Source organism: Amphiura filiformis, chromosome 8 (genome assembly GCF_039555335.1).
Source record: "Amphiura filiformis chromosome 8, Afil_fr2py, whole genome shotgun sequence".
Lineage (NCBI taxonomy): Eukaryota > Metazoa > Echinodermata > Ophiuroidea > Amphilepidida > Amphiuridae > Amphiura > Amphiura filiformis.
The window spans coordinates 58,477,307-58,498,292 of NC_092635.1; the positions used below are offsets into that span (position 1 = coordinate 58,477,307).

A 20,986-nucleotide genomic window follows, 5' to 3' on the forward strand; every position below is an offset into this window, starting at 1 on the left:
TGTAGACATGTAATACATTAGAATAAAAACATTATTAGAAACACTTTGGTCATGTTTCAAGGCAAAAGTCTGCAAAATAAAGGTACACTGAACCTTTATGCATTAATGTTTAGCAAAATACAGGCAAAACATACATATTCATGGACTCTTGCAGTAATATTAGCTCATTACATTGACTATTGAGAAAAAACACTATAATGCAAAGAAAATATAAATTGATTATTATAAAAACCGTATGTCCGATTTACTTCAAACAATATGCATATTAATACTTTGTCCTACTTTATGATCAGAGTGTTTTCTAGTTCCATAAAATGCCTCATATGCCACTTTAAATGTATAAAACTTGAGGAGGATATAGAATATGTTACTTTATAGAGCTATCAAATGAGTTGATTGAAAAGTACTTCATATACTGTAATAAAAAAATACGTAGAATCATTTTCAATTGAATTCAACTTCTATTTTATGTGAAAATTAATTTTGGAAATAGGTTTTTGCGATGTGCAGATGGAGACAAACCTTGCAATAACTATCATACTACTTTGGTAATTTCTCAAACTCTAACAACATTATAAAGCAATTAATATGCAATCTTTCTTTCTCCAGAGTCCTGATTACACAGTTAATGTCAATTGTTATAGAATTATCTACTTTATCTGCGTAGAGATTAGTCAGTGCTTCAGGCTAATGTATTCTTCCTCTCTGATTGACATGTACGTCGTTAAAACGTAATGGGGATTCTGTCGTGGCTTCATAGAAATAATCATAGGATATCATTATGTCATTAACATTTGTCTTTTGATTCCATAAGCACATACAAGACTAGTGTCGTATGTGTTTAGTAGATGCCCATTTTAAGGCAGCCCAGTTTGGAAATGCTCTAAGCATGTTTAAACAGATTAGTTGAGTAGGGCAAAGTACACTAATCAATATGCTTTTGTTTCATAATACACACATTTTAAATTTCTTTGTGTTGCATTGTTGCTGGGTTTTTATATTAATAATCAATATAGTTAATGAGCTAATATGACCAGAAAGTGCTCATTAATATGTATTTTTGCCAATATTTTGCTAAAACAATGCATAAATGTTCATAACATATTTATTTAACAGAATATTGGTTTCAAATTTGGTCAGAATGTTCCTAATGACTTCCAAATAATGAATGCATAATTAATTAGTTAGGTACTGTAATCTGCACAATCAATTAGTATTTATGCAAAGTAGCTCAATGTAGACATGTAATACATTAGAATAAAAACATTATTAGAAACACTTTGGTCATGTTTCAAGGCAAAAGTCTGCAAAATAAAGGTACACTGAACCTTTATGCATTAATGTTTAGCAAAATACAGGCAAAACATACATATTCATGGACTCTTGCAGTAATATTAGCTCATTACATTGACTATTGAGAAAAAACACTATAATGCAAAGAAAATATAAATTGATTATTATAAAAACCGTATGTCCGATTTACTTCAAACAATATGCATATTAATACTTTGTCCTACTTTATGATCAGAGTGTTTTCTAGTTCCATAAAATGCCTCATATGCCACTTTAAATGTATAAAACTTGAGGAGGATATAGAATATGTTACTTTATAGAGCTATCAAATGAGTTGATTGAAAAGTACTTCATATACTGTAATAAAAAAATACGTAGAATCATTTTCAATTGAATTCAACTTCTATTTTATGTGAAAATTAATTTTGGAAATAGGTTTTTGCGATGTGCAGATGGAGACAAACCTTGCAATAACTATCATACTACTTTGGTAATTTCTCAAACTCTAACAACATTATAAAGCAATTAATATGCAATCTTTCTTTCTGCAGAGTCCTGATTACACAGTTAATGTCAATTGTTATAGAATTATCTGCTTTATCTGCGTAGAGATTAGTCAGTGCTTCAGGCTAATGTCTTCTTCCTCTCTGATTGACATGTACGTCGTTAAAACGTAATGGGGATTCTGTCGTGGCTTCATAGAAATAATCATAGGATATCATTATGTCATTAACATTTGTCTTTTGATTCCATAAGCACATACAAGACTAGTGTCGTATGTGTTTAGTAGATGCCCATTTTAAGGCAGCCCAGTTTGGAAATGCTCTAAGCATGTTTAAACAGATTAGTTGAGTAGGGCAAAGTACACTAATCAATATGCTTTTGTTTCATAATACACACATTTTAAATTTCTTTGTGTTGCATTGTTGCTGGGTTTTTATATTAATAATCAATATAGTTAATGAGCTAATATGACCAGAAAGTGCTCATTAATATGTATTTTTGCCAATATTTTGCTAAAACAATGCATAAATGTTCATAACATATTTATTTAACAGAATATTGGTTTCAAATTTGGTCAGAATGTTCCTAATGACTTCCAAATAATGAATGCATAATTAATTAGTTAGGTACTGTAATCTGCACAATCAATTAGTATTTATGCAAAGTAGCTCAATGTAGACATGTAATACATTAGAATAAAAACATTATTAGAAACACTTTGGTCATGTTTCAAGGCAAAAGTCTGCAAAATAAAGGTACACTGAACCTTTATGCATTAATGTTTAGCAAAATACAGGCAAAACATACATATTCATGGACTCTTGCAGTAATATTAGCTCATTACATTGACTATTGAGAAAAAACACTATAATGCAAAGAAAATATAAATTGATTATTATAAAAACCGTATGTCCGATTTACTTCAAACAATATGCATATTAATACTTTGTCCTACTTTATGATCAGAGTGTTTTCTAGTTCCATAAAATGCCTCATATGCCACTTTAAATGTATAAAACTTGAGGAGGATATAGAATATGTTACTTTATAGAGCTATCAAATGAGTTGATTGAAAAGTACTTCATATACTGTAATAAAAAAATACGTAGAATCATTTTCAATTGAATTCAACTTCTATTTTATGTGAAAATTAATTTTGGAAATAGGTTTTTGCGATGTGCAGATGGAGACAAACCTTGCAATAACTATCATACTACTTTGGTAATTTCTCAAACTCTAACAACATTATAAAGCAATTAATATGCAATCTTTCTTTCTCCAGAGTCCTGATTACACAGTTAATGTCAATTGTTATAGAATTATCTACTTTATCTGCGTAGAGATTAGTCAGTGCTTCAGGCTAATGTATTCTTCCTCTCTGATTGACATGTACGTCGTTAAAACGTAATGGGGATTCTGTCGTGGCTTCATAGAAATAATCATAGGATATCATTATGTCATTAACATTTGTCTTTTGATTCCATAAGCACATACAAGACTAGTGTCGTATGTGTTTAGTAGATGCCCATTTTAAGGCAGCCCAGTTTGGAAATGCTCTAAGCATGTTTAAACAGATTAGTTGAGTAGGGCAAAGTACACTAATCAATATGCTTTTGTTTCATAATACACACATTTTAAATTTCTTTGTGTTGCATTGTTGCTGGGTTTTTTATATTAATAATCAATATAGTTAATGAGCTAATATGACCAGAAAGTGCTCATTAATATGTATTTTTGCCAATATTTTGCTAAAACAATGCATAAATGTTCATAACATATTTATTTAACAGAATATTGGTTTCAAATTTGGTCAGAATGTTCCTAATGACTTCCAAATAATGAATGCATAATTAATTAGTTAGGTACTGTAATCTGCACAATCAATTAGTATTTATGCAAAGTAGCTCAATGTAGACATGTAATACATTAGAATAAAAACATTATTAGAAACACTTTGGTCATGTTTCAAGGCAAAAGTCTGCAAAATAAAGGTACACTGAACCTGTATGCATTAATGTTTAGCAAAATACAGGCAAAACATACATATTCATGGACTCTTGCAGTAATATTAGCTCATTACATTGACTATTGAGAAAAAACACTATAATGCAAAGAAAATATAAATTGATTATTATAAAAACCGTATGTCCGATTTACTTCAAACAATATGCATATTAATACTTTGTCCTACTTTATGATCAGAGTGTTTTCTAGTTCCATAAAATGCCTCATATGCCACTTTAAATGTATAAAACTTGAGGAGGATATAGAATATGTTACTTTATAGAGCTATCAAATGAGTTGATTGAAAAGTACTTCATATACTGTAATAAAAAAATACGTAGAATCATTTTCAATTGAATTCAACTTCTATTTTATGTGAAAATAAATTTTGGAAATAGGTTTTTGCGATGTGCAGATGGAGACAAACCTTGCAATAACTATCATACTACTTTGGTAATTTCTCAAACTCTAACAACATTATAAAGCAATTAATATGCAATCTTTCTTTCTCCAGAGTCCTGATTACACAGTTAATGTCAATTGTTATAGAATTATCTACTTTATCTGCGTAGAGATTAGTCAGTGCTTCAGGCTAATGTCTTCTTCCTCTCTGATTGACATGTACGTCGTTAAAACGTAATGGGGATTCTGTCGTGGCTTCATAGAAATAATCATAGGATTGCGATATCATTATGTCATTAACATTTGTCTTTGATTTCATAAGCACACACGAGAGTTGTGTTGTATATTTGCAATGGATGTTAATTTCAAATGCGTTAGAGGGAAAAATACAATATGTTAATTTATTAAACAATCAAATAGGTTGATTGAAAAACCTTTCCTAGTTACCCTACAAAAAACATATGTAGAATCATTTTCAATTGATATTCAATTTCTATTTTTGTGACAATAACTTCTGGGAATAGGTTTTGCGATGTGCAGATGCATGCACACCCATTGACATTTAACGACATTGCTTACTACATAGTCAAATAGCAAGCGATGAGCCAAAGATGACTCACCAATGAATTCACTAGTAGCTACCTCTAGAGCTGTTCCAAAATTCCCTATCAATATCAGTGAAACGTCGCTGGCAAGTATAGCGACTTAAGTATAAAGTGAGCATAGGTGACGGACGGTAACCCAAGAGGATAGCTGGAGAACATCGCGATGAACGACGCAAGACGTGCTCTGTGTATTCAGGACTAGATCTATACTACTACACCAGTCACGTCACCCGGTTAATTACACGCGGGAACACCGTGTCTATTAATTTAAAGCTAATGTATTATTTACATCGATATTTTCTTACGTAATGTCAACAAACTGTTCTATTTAATATTAAATAATTTGGATAAAGTGGCGCAGAAGGAGGGAAACAACCGCATACGTTTGTGTATTTATTTATTGTTGCTATTTTGTAATAATAATAATAATAATAATAACAATAATAATAATAATAATAATAATAATAATAATAATAATAATAATAATGATAATAATAATAATAATAATAATAATAATAATAATAATAATAATAATAATAAAAATGGTAGTAATAATAATAATAATAATAATAATAATAATAATAATAATAATAATAATAATAATAATAATAATAATAATAATAATGAATAAAATAAAACTGATGATTATCATCATCTTTTAATATATAAGTAAACACGGGTTTACTCTTGTACAATGTGCGCTTTCCATTTCTTGGCACTTCACGAAAAAATGCTTGATGAATTAATCAATCAATAATACTATCTGAATAGGCTTTATATGCGTATTATTAATCACACTTTGACAAATAATGTTCATGGACATTACATCCATCGAAGCAATATTAATTAATCTCCAAAGGTATTCCACGATCATCAATAATTTATTTTACTAAGAAGCATACGGAATCCAAACCATTCCAATTCTAAAAACACACCAGTTGTTCACATGATAATTTATATTTTTATCGTTGAGACAAAAAGAATGCTTTAAATTCCTTGACTGAAATAGATTGAGTCTGAATGCGGAAAAAATTCTCAGAGCAATGTTTACAAAGTGAACAGGTGAATTGACTGACAATTTTTATGTCCTCTTAAAATGAAAATACGGAACAAAATATATCCAACCTCTCTGAGCATGTTGCTAAGCAGCGCTGATGACGACATCGCAAAAAAAGCAAATGCAATTTCCGCCGTACTGGTTATCCCCATAGATATCTACACGGCGTGTACGCTAACCCACTCGCAGCAGATAGTGATTCATTATTCATGCTCATAAGAAATTTAACTCGCCTCTAGAAATTCACGAATATGGCCGAAAAATGACATAGTCGCGCAGAAGGAGGGAAACAACCGCATATGTTTGTGTATTTTTCTTTGTTATTTTGGTATAAATCATTAGTTATACACTGATTGGTGGCCGAGGTATAAAGGTGGTCGTGCCCTAGTGGCTGGCATCAGAGGGTAGTGAGGATCGAGCAGAAGAGGTGTTTTTTTCGTAGCGTATGGAGTTGAATATATAGCTGCATATTACAGAGCGTCGTGACTGAGACAACGTGTTAAGATATCTAGCAACATTCATTATTACCCAAGTGCAATAAGACTGTGGACTCCTTTCACAAATTCTACAACATGGGCTCTTTACTACAACATAGACATTTGTACCAGCTGGTAGCGTTTTATGTGTGTTTACTTGCCAGTGTAGCTCTGGCAAGTAGAGAGTTTCTTCCAGATGAAATAGCAGAAGCATTACAATCGCTGAGGAAACACAAAGATAAAGACATTTCATCAGGTGCGAAAGTGTCAGAAAATGAACAGGAAAGCCCATTAGCGGATCCTCCTGGTATAATGACAAAGAGACTGGCAATGCCTAATGTATTACCACATCAGGTAAGTCTAAACATCTTAACATCGGGATAATTTATATAACAAAGATTAAACAGATCTTGGGATCAATGTAGTCTTACAACCCGGCTATGCATGTTCACAGGTTGCATTGCGTTGACTCAAGGGCAAAAAGAGTTGTATTACATAATTGTTTCATAAAGGCATTAACACGGGTTAAAATTACTCAAATGATACTGCTTGATCTAATTATATTTGACAATGACACGGGATAAAATAATGAAAGTATTATCATCATCTTCATTCTCATTACTATCATCATTGTATCTATTCATATTCATTATCAAATGTAGAAGCTTCAAATTAATAGCACATAGTCGTTTCACGTGTAAATATCTTGGTGATATAACTGGTTCACGAACAGGAGCCAGCCGTCAATAGAGAGATCACGTCTGGCTTCTTTCATCATGACGATCTTGTGCTGTTTGCATTATCATCATCATTATCATTATCATAATAATCATCACATTAAATCATAATCACGGTTTTTTGATGAAAGCGTTTTGTTCTATACAACAAAGTAACTAGTATTAAATTTTAAGTGCATTTTACAAAGAATTGCAGAAAAGCTATTGGCATCTCAAAAATGAAAGTTCATTGAGCAGCTTACCCATCATGTATTTTAACCATTTGTTGTCACTGACTACATGGGCATGTGCTCCACTTTTGTCAAAGGTTGAATTTACCAAAAAAAGCCTTTGCAGTAGCGAAATGACATTTATCAGTTACGTATTCATTCGTCCTACCTGCAATGTATATATGGAGAAATTAAACCAGACATCAGACATAACATAAAGGAAAACAGAAAAGAAACAAATGTCATTTTGACTGGAGAAGTTATTGATTTATTTTAACGTAAATGCATTTTTATCAAAATCATAAGAAGCCTATTTGTCAAGCACATAAGTGTTGCTATTCTTCCTATTATGCTGACAAATATTTTAAACAACTAGCCATTAAAAGATAATGGAAAGAACAAAGGAACAAAGCTTCTTTCGGGGGAAGTCCAAAATTGTGGCGTTAGTATTTAAGTGTCCTTTGGATATCTTAAAGTTAAAATCTAGTTTAGTGATTGATATAATTTTGACAATTCCTTGATTGTTCATTAATTTAATTATGTTTCCAAGCTTTTCCCAGCAACATTGGAAATCAAGACATTTCTTTAATTGAAAAGTTACTCCTCAATAGGGGTGTGCATTTGTTTTCTGGAATAACCCAATGCTCCATTAACTTCGAAATTTCGTTTTGATTTTATCTGTTCAATTAAAATGAAGCTTGTAGTTTTACTTATAGTTTTTCCTGACCAATTCATCTAACTTTAGATTGAAATGATCACAAAATACATAAAACAAATTTTATTACAATGAACCATGTCCCTTGCTTGCATCATATGTGACGTTATATATTGAAAGGAGACACGTTTGGGCAGGATCGTAAATGGAGAAATGGCAAAAAATCTGCCTGGGGTTATTTTTCACAATTTGGGTTTGTTGCAAATTTGTGATGTTAATAATGTCTACAATATTGTCTGATAGTTTCAGATCGGAATATAACTGGCATTTGAATTTTTTGAGACATTTTTCAAGGTACTTCCTACTCTCAATATTGTCAATAATATTTTCAAAGGCCGATATCTCAATTTCCAATTTTATAATACCATAACTTACGAACTCAATATCTTCGCTTAGGAATGTCCGATTTCATTGGGAACAACAACGGCGTTGTGGAGCAAAATATCTCTATAAATATGTAAACAACTCAAAATTGATAACCTGCCCAAAAGTGTCTCTTTTTGATATGACACGTCACATGTGAAGCAAATTGTGTTATTTACTTGGTATATGTAGGTATTCAAAGCCATATAGATCACTATTTTTACAATTATCATCGTGAGATTTTCAAGTAATTGTTAATTATCAAATATATTATTCTTTTTTTCTATTTATTTATTTATTTATTTATTTATTTATTTATTTAGTTAGTTAGTTAGTTAGTTAGTTAGTTAGTTAGTTAGTTAGTTAGTTAGTTAGTTAGTTAGTTATTTAAACCAGACATCAGACATAACATGAAGGAAAACAGAAAATAAACAAATGTCATTTTGACTGGAGAAGTTATTGATTTATTTTAACGTAAATGCATTTTTATCAAAATCATAAGAAGCCTATTTGTCAAGCACATAAGTGTTGCTATTCTTCCTATTATGCTGACAAATATTTTAAACAACTAGCCATTAAAAGATAATGGAAAGAACAAAGGAACAAAGCTTCTTTCGGGGGAAGTCCAAAATTGTGGCGTTAGTATTTAAGTGTCCTTTGGATATCTTAAAGTTAAAATCTAGTTTAGTGATTGATATAATTTTGACAATTCCTTGATTGTTCATTAATTTAATTATGTTTCCAAGCTTTTCCCAGCAACATTGGCAACTGGAATTTCAACCGTTTCACAAAGCAAACTTGGAAATCAAGACATTTCTTTAATTGAAAAGTTACTCCTCAATAGGGGTGTGCATTTGTTTTCTGGAATAACCCAATGCTCCATTAACTTCGAAATTTCGTTTTGATTTTATCTGTTCAATTAAAATGAAGCTTGTAGTTTTACTTATAGTTTTTCCTGACCAATTCATCTAACTTTAGATTGAAATGATCACAAAATACATAAAACAAATTTTTATTACAATGAACCATGTCCCTTGCTTGCATCATATGTGACGTTATATATTGAAAGGAGACACGTTTGGGCAGGATCGTAAATGGAGAAATGGCAAAAAATCTGCCCGGGGTTATTTTTCACAATTTGGGTTTGTTGCAAATTTGTGATGTTAATAATGTTTAAAATATTGTCTGATAGTTTCAGATCGGAATATAACTGGCATTTGAATTTTTTGAGACATTTTTCAAGGTACTTCCTACTCTCAATATTGTCAATAATATTTTGAAAGGCCGATATCTCAATTTCCAATTTTATAATACCATAACTTACGAACTCAATATCTTCGCTTAGGAATGTCCGATTTCATTGGGAACAACAACGGCGTTGTGGAGCAAAATATCTCTATAAATATGTAAACAACTCAAAATTGATAACCTGCCCAAAAGTGTCTCTTTTTGATATGACACGTCACATGTGAAGCAAATTGTGTTATTTACTTGGTATATGTAGGTATTCAAAGCCATATAGATCACTATTTTTACAATTATCATCGTGAGATTTTCAAGTAATTGTTAATTATCAAATATATTATTCTTTTTTCTATTTATTTGTTTGTTTATTTATTTATTTATTTATTTATTTATTTATTTATTTAGTTAGTTAGTTAGTTAGTTAGTTAGTTAGTTAGTTAGTTAGTTAGTTAGTTAGTTAGTTAGTTAGTTAGTCTGGTATATCACGTGTATGGGGAACATATCACGGATATGTCAAATCGGTAGTAAAAACACATTAAGAGAAATAGAAAACCGAATGAGACAAAGAAATTATGCATACTGAATACAGGACAAATATAAGAGAACTAACACACACAATAAAGCAAGAAGGCAACCCATTCGAAAAGATAATATGCCACCATTCTTAAGCATTAAACAAGAAAGCAAACAAATATTAAGAGTAATGTATAGCAATCTTATAGATAATAATGACCAGGTTAAGAGCTAATGCGTCCACAGAGATAAGAGCCATGTTTTTCATCTTCTCATGAGTAGGTTAAAAAGCTACGAGAAGCTGCACGTATCTCTACAGCCTACAAAAAGAACTAAGAGACATCATTTTGTATCTTTTCATGAGCAGATTTGACCTGCTAATGAGAAGATAATACAAAATGATGGTTCTGTTATCATGAAGAACGACGCCAGACGTGTTCTGTGTATTACACTGTATTCACGACTGACTCCTGCACGTAATCCAGTTATGTCACCAAGGTATTTACACATGAAACGAATATGGCTAATACATTTTATAATCTGTTAATTTTAAGCTTTTGTGTCCTTGAAAGAAGTGTATCGTCGAAAACTTAATTGTGTGGGTATTTAAATGCCACAATTAAACATAGGCTAACTAAATAATGTTTGAGGAATAAATCAGCTATCACATACTTTTTGAATTTTGACAATTGACTATACCGTTCTTGAAATATAAGACTTTTATGAAACCCCCTCATTTTCAGACCTTTCCACAGATTCAAAATATCAATCGATGATCTGTATTCGGAGTGCTAATCACTGCGAATTATCAGCGATTGAGGCGTCTATTGTCATTGATAGCTATTTGACTCCCTGGAACGGATTGAAAATGAGGTAGTAAATTGTCAAAATTCATTATGTTATGGTTTATGCCTTGAAATACTTTTTTTTTTAAATCAGTTTTCGACGATACAGTTCTTTCAGACACAACCTGTATTACTACAAATAAAAAAGAAATTAAAAGAAAAAAAAGAAGCTACTAGATCTCCATAGTCTACAGAAAAAGCAATGAGACAATGAGCAGGTCAAGAGCTAGAAATACCCACAAATGTCTCTACCATGTTTACCAAAAGAGCTAAGAGGCACCTCTTTGTATCAACTTTTCATATTTTTTTGTTATTTCATAATAAACAATAATGACGGTGGTGATAATGATGATGATGATTATGTTAATGTTGAGCTCTTTTTCTTATTAGAGATAAAAAGAAGCTACAGGAGCTCCATAGTCTACAGAATAAGCAATGAGGCAATGTTTTGAATCACCTTCTCATGAGCAGGTTAAGAAACCACAAAATATCTTTAACATGTTTACCAAAAGAGCTAACAGACACCTCTTTCATGTCTTTGTATCAACCTTTCATATTTTTTTGATATTGCATAATAATAGAAACAATGATGAAGGCATAGTGGTAATGATGATGATTTTGCTGATGGCGATCTCTTGAAAGAGATTTTAAAAAATAGCTATGAAATGTCTAAAGTCTGCAGAATGAGCAACGGTGCAATGTTTTGAATCATCTTCTCATGAGCAGGTTAAGAGCTAGAAGTAGCCACAAATGTCTCCACCATGTTTACCAAAAGAGCTAATAGACACCTCTTTGAATCAACTTTTCATATTTTTTTGATAATGCATATTAATAGAATCAATGATGACGGTGATGGTAATGGAGATGATTATGTTGATGATGACCATGATGACGATGAGCTCTTAAAAGAGATAAAAGAATCTACAAAATCTCTATAGTTTACAAAAAAGACCTACGAGACATTAGCAGGTTGAGAGCTAAAAGAAGCTACAAATATCTCTACCCTGTTTACCTAAAGAGCTGAGACACATCAACTTTTCATCCTTCACCTAATTTGTTCCTTGCACCGTTAACTGTTTAAAGTACTGTAACAAAGTAACTTTTATTTTTGGCCAAATATTTCGGATAAATGGAATAAATAAAACAAAATAATTGTGATTGTCATCGTGATCTAATCATACCTAGAAAACGGAAAATGGTTACATATCACGAAAAAGATCTTAAAAGCATTTGGTGGTAGTAATAAGTTGAATTCTGAATAATAAAAAAAAACCATAACTTTAAAAATTTAGTTAAATAGAAAACGTTATTTGTTTACCTCGGAAACGCGCAGTAATTGCATTGCGTCTTATGCACTAATTTAGTTGGGACAATTCCGTAAATGCAAATTTTAACAGCCAAACAGTATTGAGTACAACGGGGGAGGCCTCAACAGCTTGAGTCACGTAGTACTCAGCGTTACTCAAGGTTAAGTAATTTTATTCAACGTTGATCGAGTACCGAGTGACTCAATCTGCTGAGCTTTTCCCATTTTACTCAAAATTGAGTAATTTTCATTCAGAGTGTACCGATTTAGCTAACTGGCTAACAGCGAGAATATTACGACTGCTCAGTGCTCAGTGGGTAAGTGCAATAGCTGCCATGTGAACAATATATTGTACTCATATTCACATGGCAGCTATTGTATTTACCCACAAATCTGTCCCTTCTCGTATTTAATTAAGAATAATGGTGAGAATGGGAGACATGAGAATATACGAGCCTGACAAATCCTGTTCGTAACTTTATCTTAGGGACGCACTTTTCGTTTCTCAGGGGTGGGGCATGGTAGTTTGGGTCATGGTGGAATTTTTTTTTGCTGTCGAAGGCGGCAGAATTCTTCTTTTTTTTCGCTACGATTGGCATGAAATTTTTTTTTTTTTTTTAAATTTTAATGTATACAGATTTGGGTGGGTTTTTTTTACTAAGCAATGAGGTAAAAAAAAAATTCATCTCCCTAGTGGGCAATTGTTTTCTTGTTGCTCACTAGTGTGGGCGAAGTTTTTTTTTCAAAACACTCCCATGCCAGCCCCCTGGAAATCTAATGGTGCGCCCCTGCCCCCTTTGAAGAAAAAAATAAAGAGCGATATAGATCTGACTTTCACAGCTACAAACGTCCAAGCACTTTAAGACGATCGTTATCATGAACGGAGCTTATGATAGCCCCTTATTTGATACTCATCGCTTTCTATCAGTAGTAGTTATCAGTAAAATATGCCTCGAATAATGAATCGTAAATACGATCATAATGATCAATTTAAGACTTCTATATAATTAGAGGGTAAATGCATCGGGATCTGAACACGCAATGTACCATGATGTTAGCTTTCGTATTACATGACCTTGAGAAGGTCCTTACTACAAATTCAAATACCGTATTACAGTTACAGAGAATCAGTAAAACAAATTATTTGTAAAGCAGTACAAAATTTTACAACTCAACTCTTTGAGTGATTTCATCGGTCACTTTGCTGGCTAATATCAGGAACAGATACTTTTTTGCTGATATTTAGAAGTCAGAAAGTATATTCTAATATTTCGGCACTTCGGTAATATCTCTTATTTAAGCAGGATTATTCCAGAAGTAATAAGTATACTTTTAAGTAGCATGTAAAATGTATTATTTTGTCTTTGATGCACGGCTTAACCATTAGCATGCTACCTTAGCATATTTATGACATGTATGATACTCGAGGTTGAAATTCGATTGGCATATAATGATGTTTATTAGCTGATATTGTTATTTAAATGTTGTAAATCACTTAGTGATTTAGATATACTGTAATGTGATGCGAAATTACATTTAATCATTCAAGCTATATTAGCAAGTCGTATCAACTGATGTACACACAGTAATTAGTATCAGATTATGCATTACATATTCATGGGCGGTATAATTCGTCATGATCAGGTTCAGACGAACAATTGCAAAAGGTTGCTTCAAACTGTATTTTTCTTTAATGGTAACAAAATTTTCCACCTCAAATTGTAAAATAATATGTTACTTCTCGAATTAAAAATGAATGAGAATTACTCAAACAGGCCCTACGTTTGTCATATTGTCTGTCATGACAATTCACGTGCAACTGATGCTGTTACCAGAATGAATTCAATAATATGCCCAAATTTATACTTTTTCGGTTAGTATTGACAATGTAAATAATGTTTATCCGTGTACGACCTCGTTTTGACGTGTTTTCTAAGAATCAACTTTTTTCATAACTACAAGAAATACAGATATGGCAGACAATACTAATTACTAAAATAAAATTTTATACCAGTAAGTATTTTCAAGATTGGGTTTGAAATCATTAACTTATCATAACAGCACAAAAATACTGTTTTTACTGTGTGGCAATTAAATCTACAGGCAAATTAATAATTGTTTTAATCAACAGTTTCAGACAATTGTGTAACCACAGTTAAAAATCAATTGGGTTGCCACCGATCGCACAACCTACGCGGAACAATCACCATGATTTTAGCATACCTTCTAAATCTTTGTTCAACCACGTGGGGTTTGAATGACCAAGTTAATTCGACTGCTTCATATTCCGAAGCACAATGTTTATACCTTTCCTTTTTGTAATTAATTAACTTTCTATGAATAAAGCAAGTAATTAGTCAGTGGGTGAATAACTGGCAACTCCCTTTAATGAATCGTGTTGGTATGTGTCAATGACAAAAGAAGCCTCTCATTGATGAAAACAAAGGCCCAGACGATTTGACGTTAATTAAGTTAGTTCCAGTTGGTTATTTGAAACCGCGGGCGGTGCCGAACTAAAACTGCAGCCTGAAAACTAACATATTCCGTAAAGTACAATACCGTATATACAAACAAGTCTTTGAAAATAAAATGCTAAGTGCCGAAATAATTCATCGTAGCACCAAGTTTGGTTAATTGCATTATTTATTTTTGATCAAGGTCAAATAATTATTGCCAAAATTACATTTTTTGATGCATTGCGCAAATAAGGGGAAATATCAAGTATATTTAATGGTCGGCAGAGGCAACAAACGTGCTACTGAATAATACCAGTAATAACAAAATACTAGCAAGAAGTAGCTAGTTGACACACGATACAAAAAGGTACCACGTTACATATTCTAGTGATACTAGCCCATTCAAGCTTTGTGCGTTTCTTATCACCATTTTAAATAACAAAAACGTTTCATATTTAAAGAATCCCTTTAACTGCTACCAACAATGTGTGTATATTTCCGCATTCGTTTTAAACCTACGCTTAACTCCGCAGGCAACTTCCTCACGTACATTTATTGTTTTACTCGTAAACAAAAACCTCGAACGCCCTATTATCATACCTCTGTGCCTCAACTTATTGTCTATCAGTTGCTTCGCTCACACTTATTTAATTACCATGATTTAGCGGTAGCCTTTATACTAAAGTGGAATATACATGTATTATGTTTCTATGTTTATAGTTGATACTGGTATAATTTGTTATTTATTCTTATCGCATTTTATTATTGTAAATGAAGAGATTCGTATTATGACCCCATTGTGACATGCTCTTCATTACACCGGGATTACACACAACATCACCTTTACTATAAAACAACCGTGTCGCTCTATATTACCAGTTCCTGCGTCAATGAATAATACATCTGAATACATGAATACAAAACCCACCCAAGTCTATGGAAAGTGATTTTGAAAAAACGAAAAATAACTGTGTATTAATTTAATTCCTTCAGTTAGATTTACCTGGTAAATAGGGCAAGTTTTACATGCAAATGAGTGGGTTAAACTGTATTAGGTATGACGATTAGCATTTCGGAGACTTCGTGGAGGATCCTTTTGTATGCCGGACTTGGGTTTTTTTTTTAATCACATAGTTATTCTTTACCCTTTGCTCTCGTTCTTTGGTATCACCTCAATTTAGCACGTCAGCCATATTGCTCCGTTTGCAAGGGCACTATAATACGTGTGCAAAGGATTTGGGTGGTTTGGGGATTTCACGTGCTCAATTGACGCGTGTTGTGATGTGTTATGTTGTTCTTTTATACATATGATAGGCCTATGTATATGCAACATTTTCCCATACTTAACTCAATTTCGCCAAATTTTGGGTGGGTTTTGTATTCAGGTATTCTTTTACATTAACGTTTATGGACATAATAATCATAAAGGATAGCTAGTGACTAATTAACGCCCAATATATAACTATAATTAAAAGCCTTTCTCAAATACGTGTGCAATTTATGTATCGACGCAATACACATCTTTCAAGCCTTACTTGAGCTGATTTGAATATTAGCATACATCCATTGATTTTCTATCATAGCAAACCATTTATTTTCCACGGACCCAAAAGGTTTTTTTAACTGACATGACCACGAAAAATAGTTGTTTAATAATTTCACATGACATGTAATGAAAGGCTTCTCTGAAGACGTTACAACATGATGAACTGATTACACGTTTGCACCGTTATCAATGTCACATACTCGTCATTTACATGCCTGTATAAATGATTGACTCCATCCCAACCAATTGATTTCATTGTCCCTATCACTTACTTACATAATAACATGCATAAATTATTGTCACCGCGCCAGACTTCAACACCCACGGTTTCTGCCCAATTCCGAAACAAACAAGGCTTCATAATAATGAACTGGGTTGTAAAACATTCCGCTTTGATATTCATTTAAGTTAGCTTTGTACGAGCACGCGGCAACACTTTGATTTTAATATTACATAATCCATATGGTAAAACAATGACTCTCCTCCGTGAGCACAGATGCTAACACATGGTAGCCAGCTGGTTAGCGTTTGCGAATAAGTAGATTATTGGTACACATATTACGAGTTTGACAAATGACCGCCATTTTGTCTAGCACTGGTGATTTTAAAGTGTGATTGTAAGGCAAACATATCCAATGTCATACGTTAAAAGCACGGGGAGTGGAACATTACACGTCGTAATCAATGAAAAGCATTGATTGCTGCATGACTTTTAACTCAGGAACAGTGTTTTGTGACGAACAAAATCTTAAAAACAAGAAAATAATATTAATATTTTAATTTTATATTATACGAAATTGGATGAACAATGATAAAAGAATCTAATCAAAAAAAAACAAAAAAACGTTAAATTTTAAAGCCTGCTCTGTTTGGTTTTTTTTGGGTTTTTTTGTGATAGAGAAAGACAAATTACCTTTCCCATAACGTAGTGACTTATGACTTGTAAGCCCCTAATTGCAAATTACTGATTACTTAACTGACGTTTGTTATAAATAACCAGAAAGTTATATAATCATACGAGTACTTAATATTTCTATAAAATGCAATTAACTTATTGCAACAAACGATTTTTTTTTCTTTTAAAATTATAGCTTTCATAAGCTCTTAAAAAATAAATTTCCCATAATATCACATCAAAATGTGAACACATCTGTGAGTCTTTTAGTCAAGTATAAACCAGAGAGTTATTTTCATTTAATTATGTGAAACGATTTTAATATAAACGTCTATTTGTAGTAAATTATTGCAGAAAAATATGTAGGAATAATATCATATTATATGGATAAACAGGAAATGCTTTTTTTTTTAAAGAAAATTATTGCTTTTATAAGCTCTTAATAAATCAATGTACAATAATATCACATCTAAAATGTAAACACATCTGTGAGTCTTTTATAGTACTTTTAATTAATTAATCAATCAATCAATCAATCAATCACTATACCTAAACAAGAATTTCCACTACGCTAAGATGCCCGGCACAAAATGCAATGAAAAACAAGGATAAATGTGTAGAATATTTTAATTAAACCTCTTCACTGAACGTTTTTACGGACCTTGCGCGTCGTCAGTCGGTTGTCGATAATTATAAGATTTATTTAAACAAAATATGTCAATTTAAAGAATGTGATATTTTAAGATAGTGATTTTTCGACATAATTAAAATTAAAACAGAAATGATTTTTAAAAAAATGGTTGCGATCGGCATCGATCCACAATTACCTTTGTTTGAGCTACGTGTAGAATATTCGTCATCCAGAAAAAAGATAATTGATATTGAATTAAGGGGAAGCTGCTTACGCGTTAATGCGAATTGTGCCTCACGGCGTAGCCTTGCTTTGACAGAAGCACTTAAACATGTCAACAATATGACGTCATTGGTATGTGTATTAAGATGCATGTTTTAAATATTGTGATAGGTGAATACACTGAATATGCGTATAATCACCTTAAGCAACCATAATACTATTGGTAGGTTTGGGATCTGGTGGTAGTTCTGTTCTGCTTTGTTCTGCAATAATGTTTCAGATATCAAGCGAAACAGTGATGCTTTCAAAGAGCACGTTGAGACTTTTACATTAAATAGGGTCGGTTAGCACATTGCCTTTTTTGCAGAACATCGGAAGATGATTACAATGTATAAAAACAATCATTCTCAGCACATATTGTGTTACATTTTTGTCAGTGCGTATCCATTTTTTCATCTGACATGTTTTGGGAAGCATCTCCAAACCACGTCAAACTACCAGTTTTTTATAATTAAAGTTTTATAATCTCCCATACCCCTTTGACCTAATTAGATGAAAAGGTAGACCATGCCTGTCCTAGATGATACTCTAAAAATGACAGATGAATAAAGTTCCATGATTTCAAAACATGTGACAATCAAAAAATAAAAGTCATTATTTCCATCAGTGGTCATTGTTTACTTAAACCCATGTTAAATCATGACAAGTTCAATGTTTTCTGGGACCAAGAAGTTCACATAAAGTGGAAGACCAAGGGTTACATCTGTTGGTAACACCAAACAGGGAATTTTGAATCTAGCTTTACCACTGACTGAATGGACAACTTGCAATTGTAGGCTATTTAGAAGTTATGCAGAAAAATATTGCAATCTTTGTGTTGCAAATGTTTGAAATTAGGTAAATAATGAGCACTGATATGAATAATGCCAATTGGTATTGTTTATTTCATGTTTCGATCCCTTCCAATGCATGAAACAAAAAGGATAATCCAGTGAGAGCTGAACAGATTTCCTTCAATTGATACTGAATGTAAGGCATTCGGATTCTACTGCAAGCTTCAAAACTTGAGTTACAAATGCATCAAAAATTGAGATGAGGTGTTATAATACGCAGAAATTAATTCTACTTCGAATGCAAATTTGGCATACGATTAACCGTTTTGGAATAATGGTCATTATTATTTTTGTTTCAATTTTCATTATGTCGCCTAATCACAATCTTAAAATATCACATTCTTTAAATTGACATATTTTGTTTAAATATATCTTATAATTATTCACAGCTACCGACATCCGGCTATCGACGCGTAAGGTCCGCAAAAAAGTTCAGTGAAGAGGTTTAATTAAAATAATCTACACAATTATCTTTATTTTTCATTGCTTTTTGTGTCGGGCATCTTAGCGTAGTGTAAATTCTTGTTTGGGTCTTGGCTCTCAATAAAACAAGTTTCGATATTTTCTAAACTAAACAAAAAGACACCTTTTGGTATAGGCTACTAAAAATATAAGCAGTTTAGAATTTTGACAAACACCCAAAAAGCACAAATTTCGTTATTCTGTTTTATTACAAGTCACGGAGTCACGGAAATCGATCAAATTGGAAGGTTTGCTGAAAATACAACGTCATTGCGGCTGCATACATGGCATAGGAGCGAATATCAATACTTATATCGGAATACACAGATCCATTGACAGAAGACATCCATTATGCTTACATTGGACATTCTGAATTCGTTGTTAGAAATCAGAGATCCGAGCGTTAATAACACAAATCGCGCAAACAGAGTCAACAAAACACCATCTTGGATAATGTCAAAAGTGTTATGTATCAACCAAAATAATCGATGAAAATACAAATAATTTACTGCTGCAATCTGACCTGTTTTGCAACTAAAGCTGAATTTATACTCCATCGCTGAGCGACGAGCGATTGGTTTCTAGCCAATGAGGTAGCGCGTTTTTTGTTGCGTCGGGAAAAGCGCGCTACCTCATTGGTTAAATACCAATCGCTCTTCGCTCAGCGATGGAGTATAAATTCACTTTAAAGCTGCAAGTGGGCGTTATTATTTTTATTTTAAAACTTGAACAGTTAATAATGACAAAAGATCGATTTATTAGTAAAAGTTGAGCAATAATTACTTCTGCACCAAAAAGTGCCGATCTATACATCTTATTAAAACACCAAACTAGGGACTAGCAACAGGATCTATTTTTAGCATCGCAATCTGGCAGTCATTGAGAGCAACCATTTAAGTGTAAAAATGACCTTTCGAGGAAGCGCTCCCTACCGCCCCCACTATCCATATCCAGGTACTTTACGATATTACAGATATTTGCTTTGTGTTTATCAAATTCAGACGGCTATTCTATTTTCTAGAACTCATAATTACAGGTGCAATTTAACAACAGGCCGTATCAATTTCCGGAGTATGCCTGTAGATATGTTCCGATTGGATTGCTTTAGTTGCTTACTTTGCTGTTAATGTCACTACTATAATGCTAAAAAACGTTTAGCCATTCAATAACAAAATGCATCAATACCAAAACTTTCACATTTGATGGTTTTCTCAGCATCCATTAAGACAAAATGCATTTTATACATTCAAAAATTAATATTTGCACAACATTAAATATGAACATAAATTCAATTCCGGTAATATCGTTCCCCCGTAAGCATGTTTTTGTGACGTCGAAGTAGATTGCGTTGATTGACTTTGCGACGGTGCACAATCAGTAATCATCTATCGCTTGTGTTGTTTTCATAAGGCCATAGGTCATAACCGTCTACCATTGCATAACCTGATTTATATAAATGCCATTTTATAATCAAAACTAAATGTTACTATTTTAATTTGAGTCCAGGAGGAGCTATCCTTTTAAAGGAACATTGAAGTTGATTTGTTAAATCAAATTCAGATTTGTGCATTTGTCATTTTTGTGGAACAAGTATAAATGAACTAAAT

General features: G+C 32.3%; 1 protein-coding gene across 1 annotated transcript in view; it reads left to right on the forward strand.

Moving 5' to 3' along the window:
* The first annotated feature begins 6,033 nt into the window (after positions 1-6,033).
* Positions 6,034-20,986, forward strand: part of LOC140159292 (peptidyl-glycine alpha-amidating monooxygenase A-like) — a 51,262-nt gene continuing 36,309 nt past the window's right edge. The window contains exon 1 of the mRNA XM_072182707.1: positions 6,034-6,695. Coding sequence (XP_072038808.1) covers positions 6,438-6,695 — 258 coding nt within the window. The 5' untranslated portion in view covers positions 6,034-6,437. The remainder of the gene's footprint in view (positions 6,696-20,986) is intronic.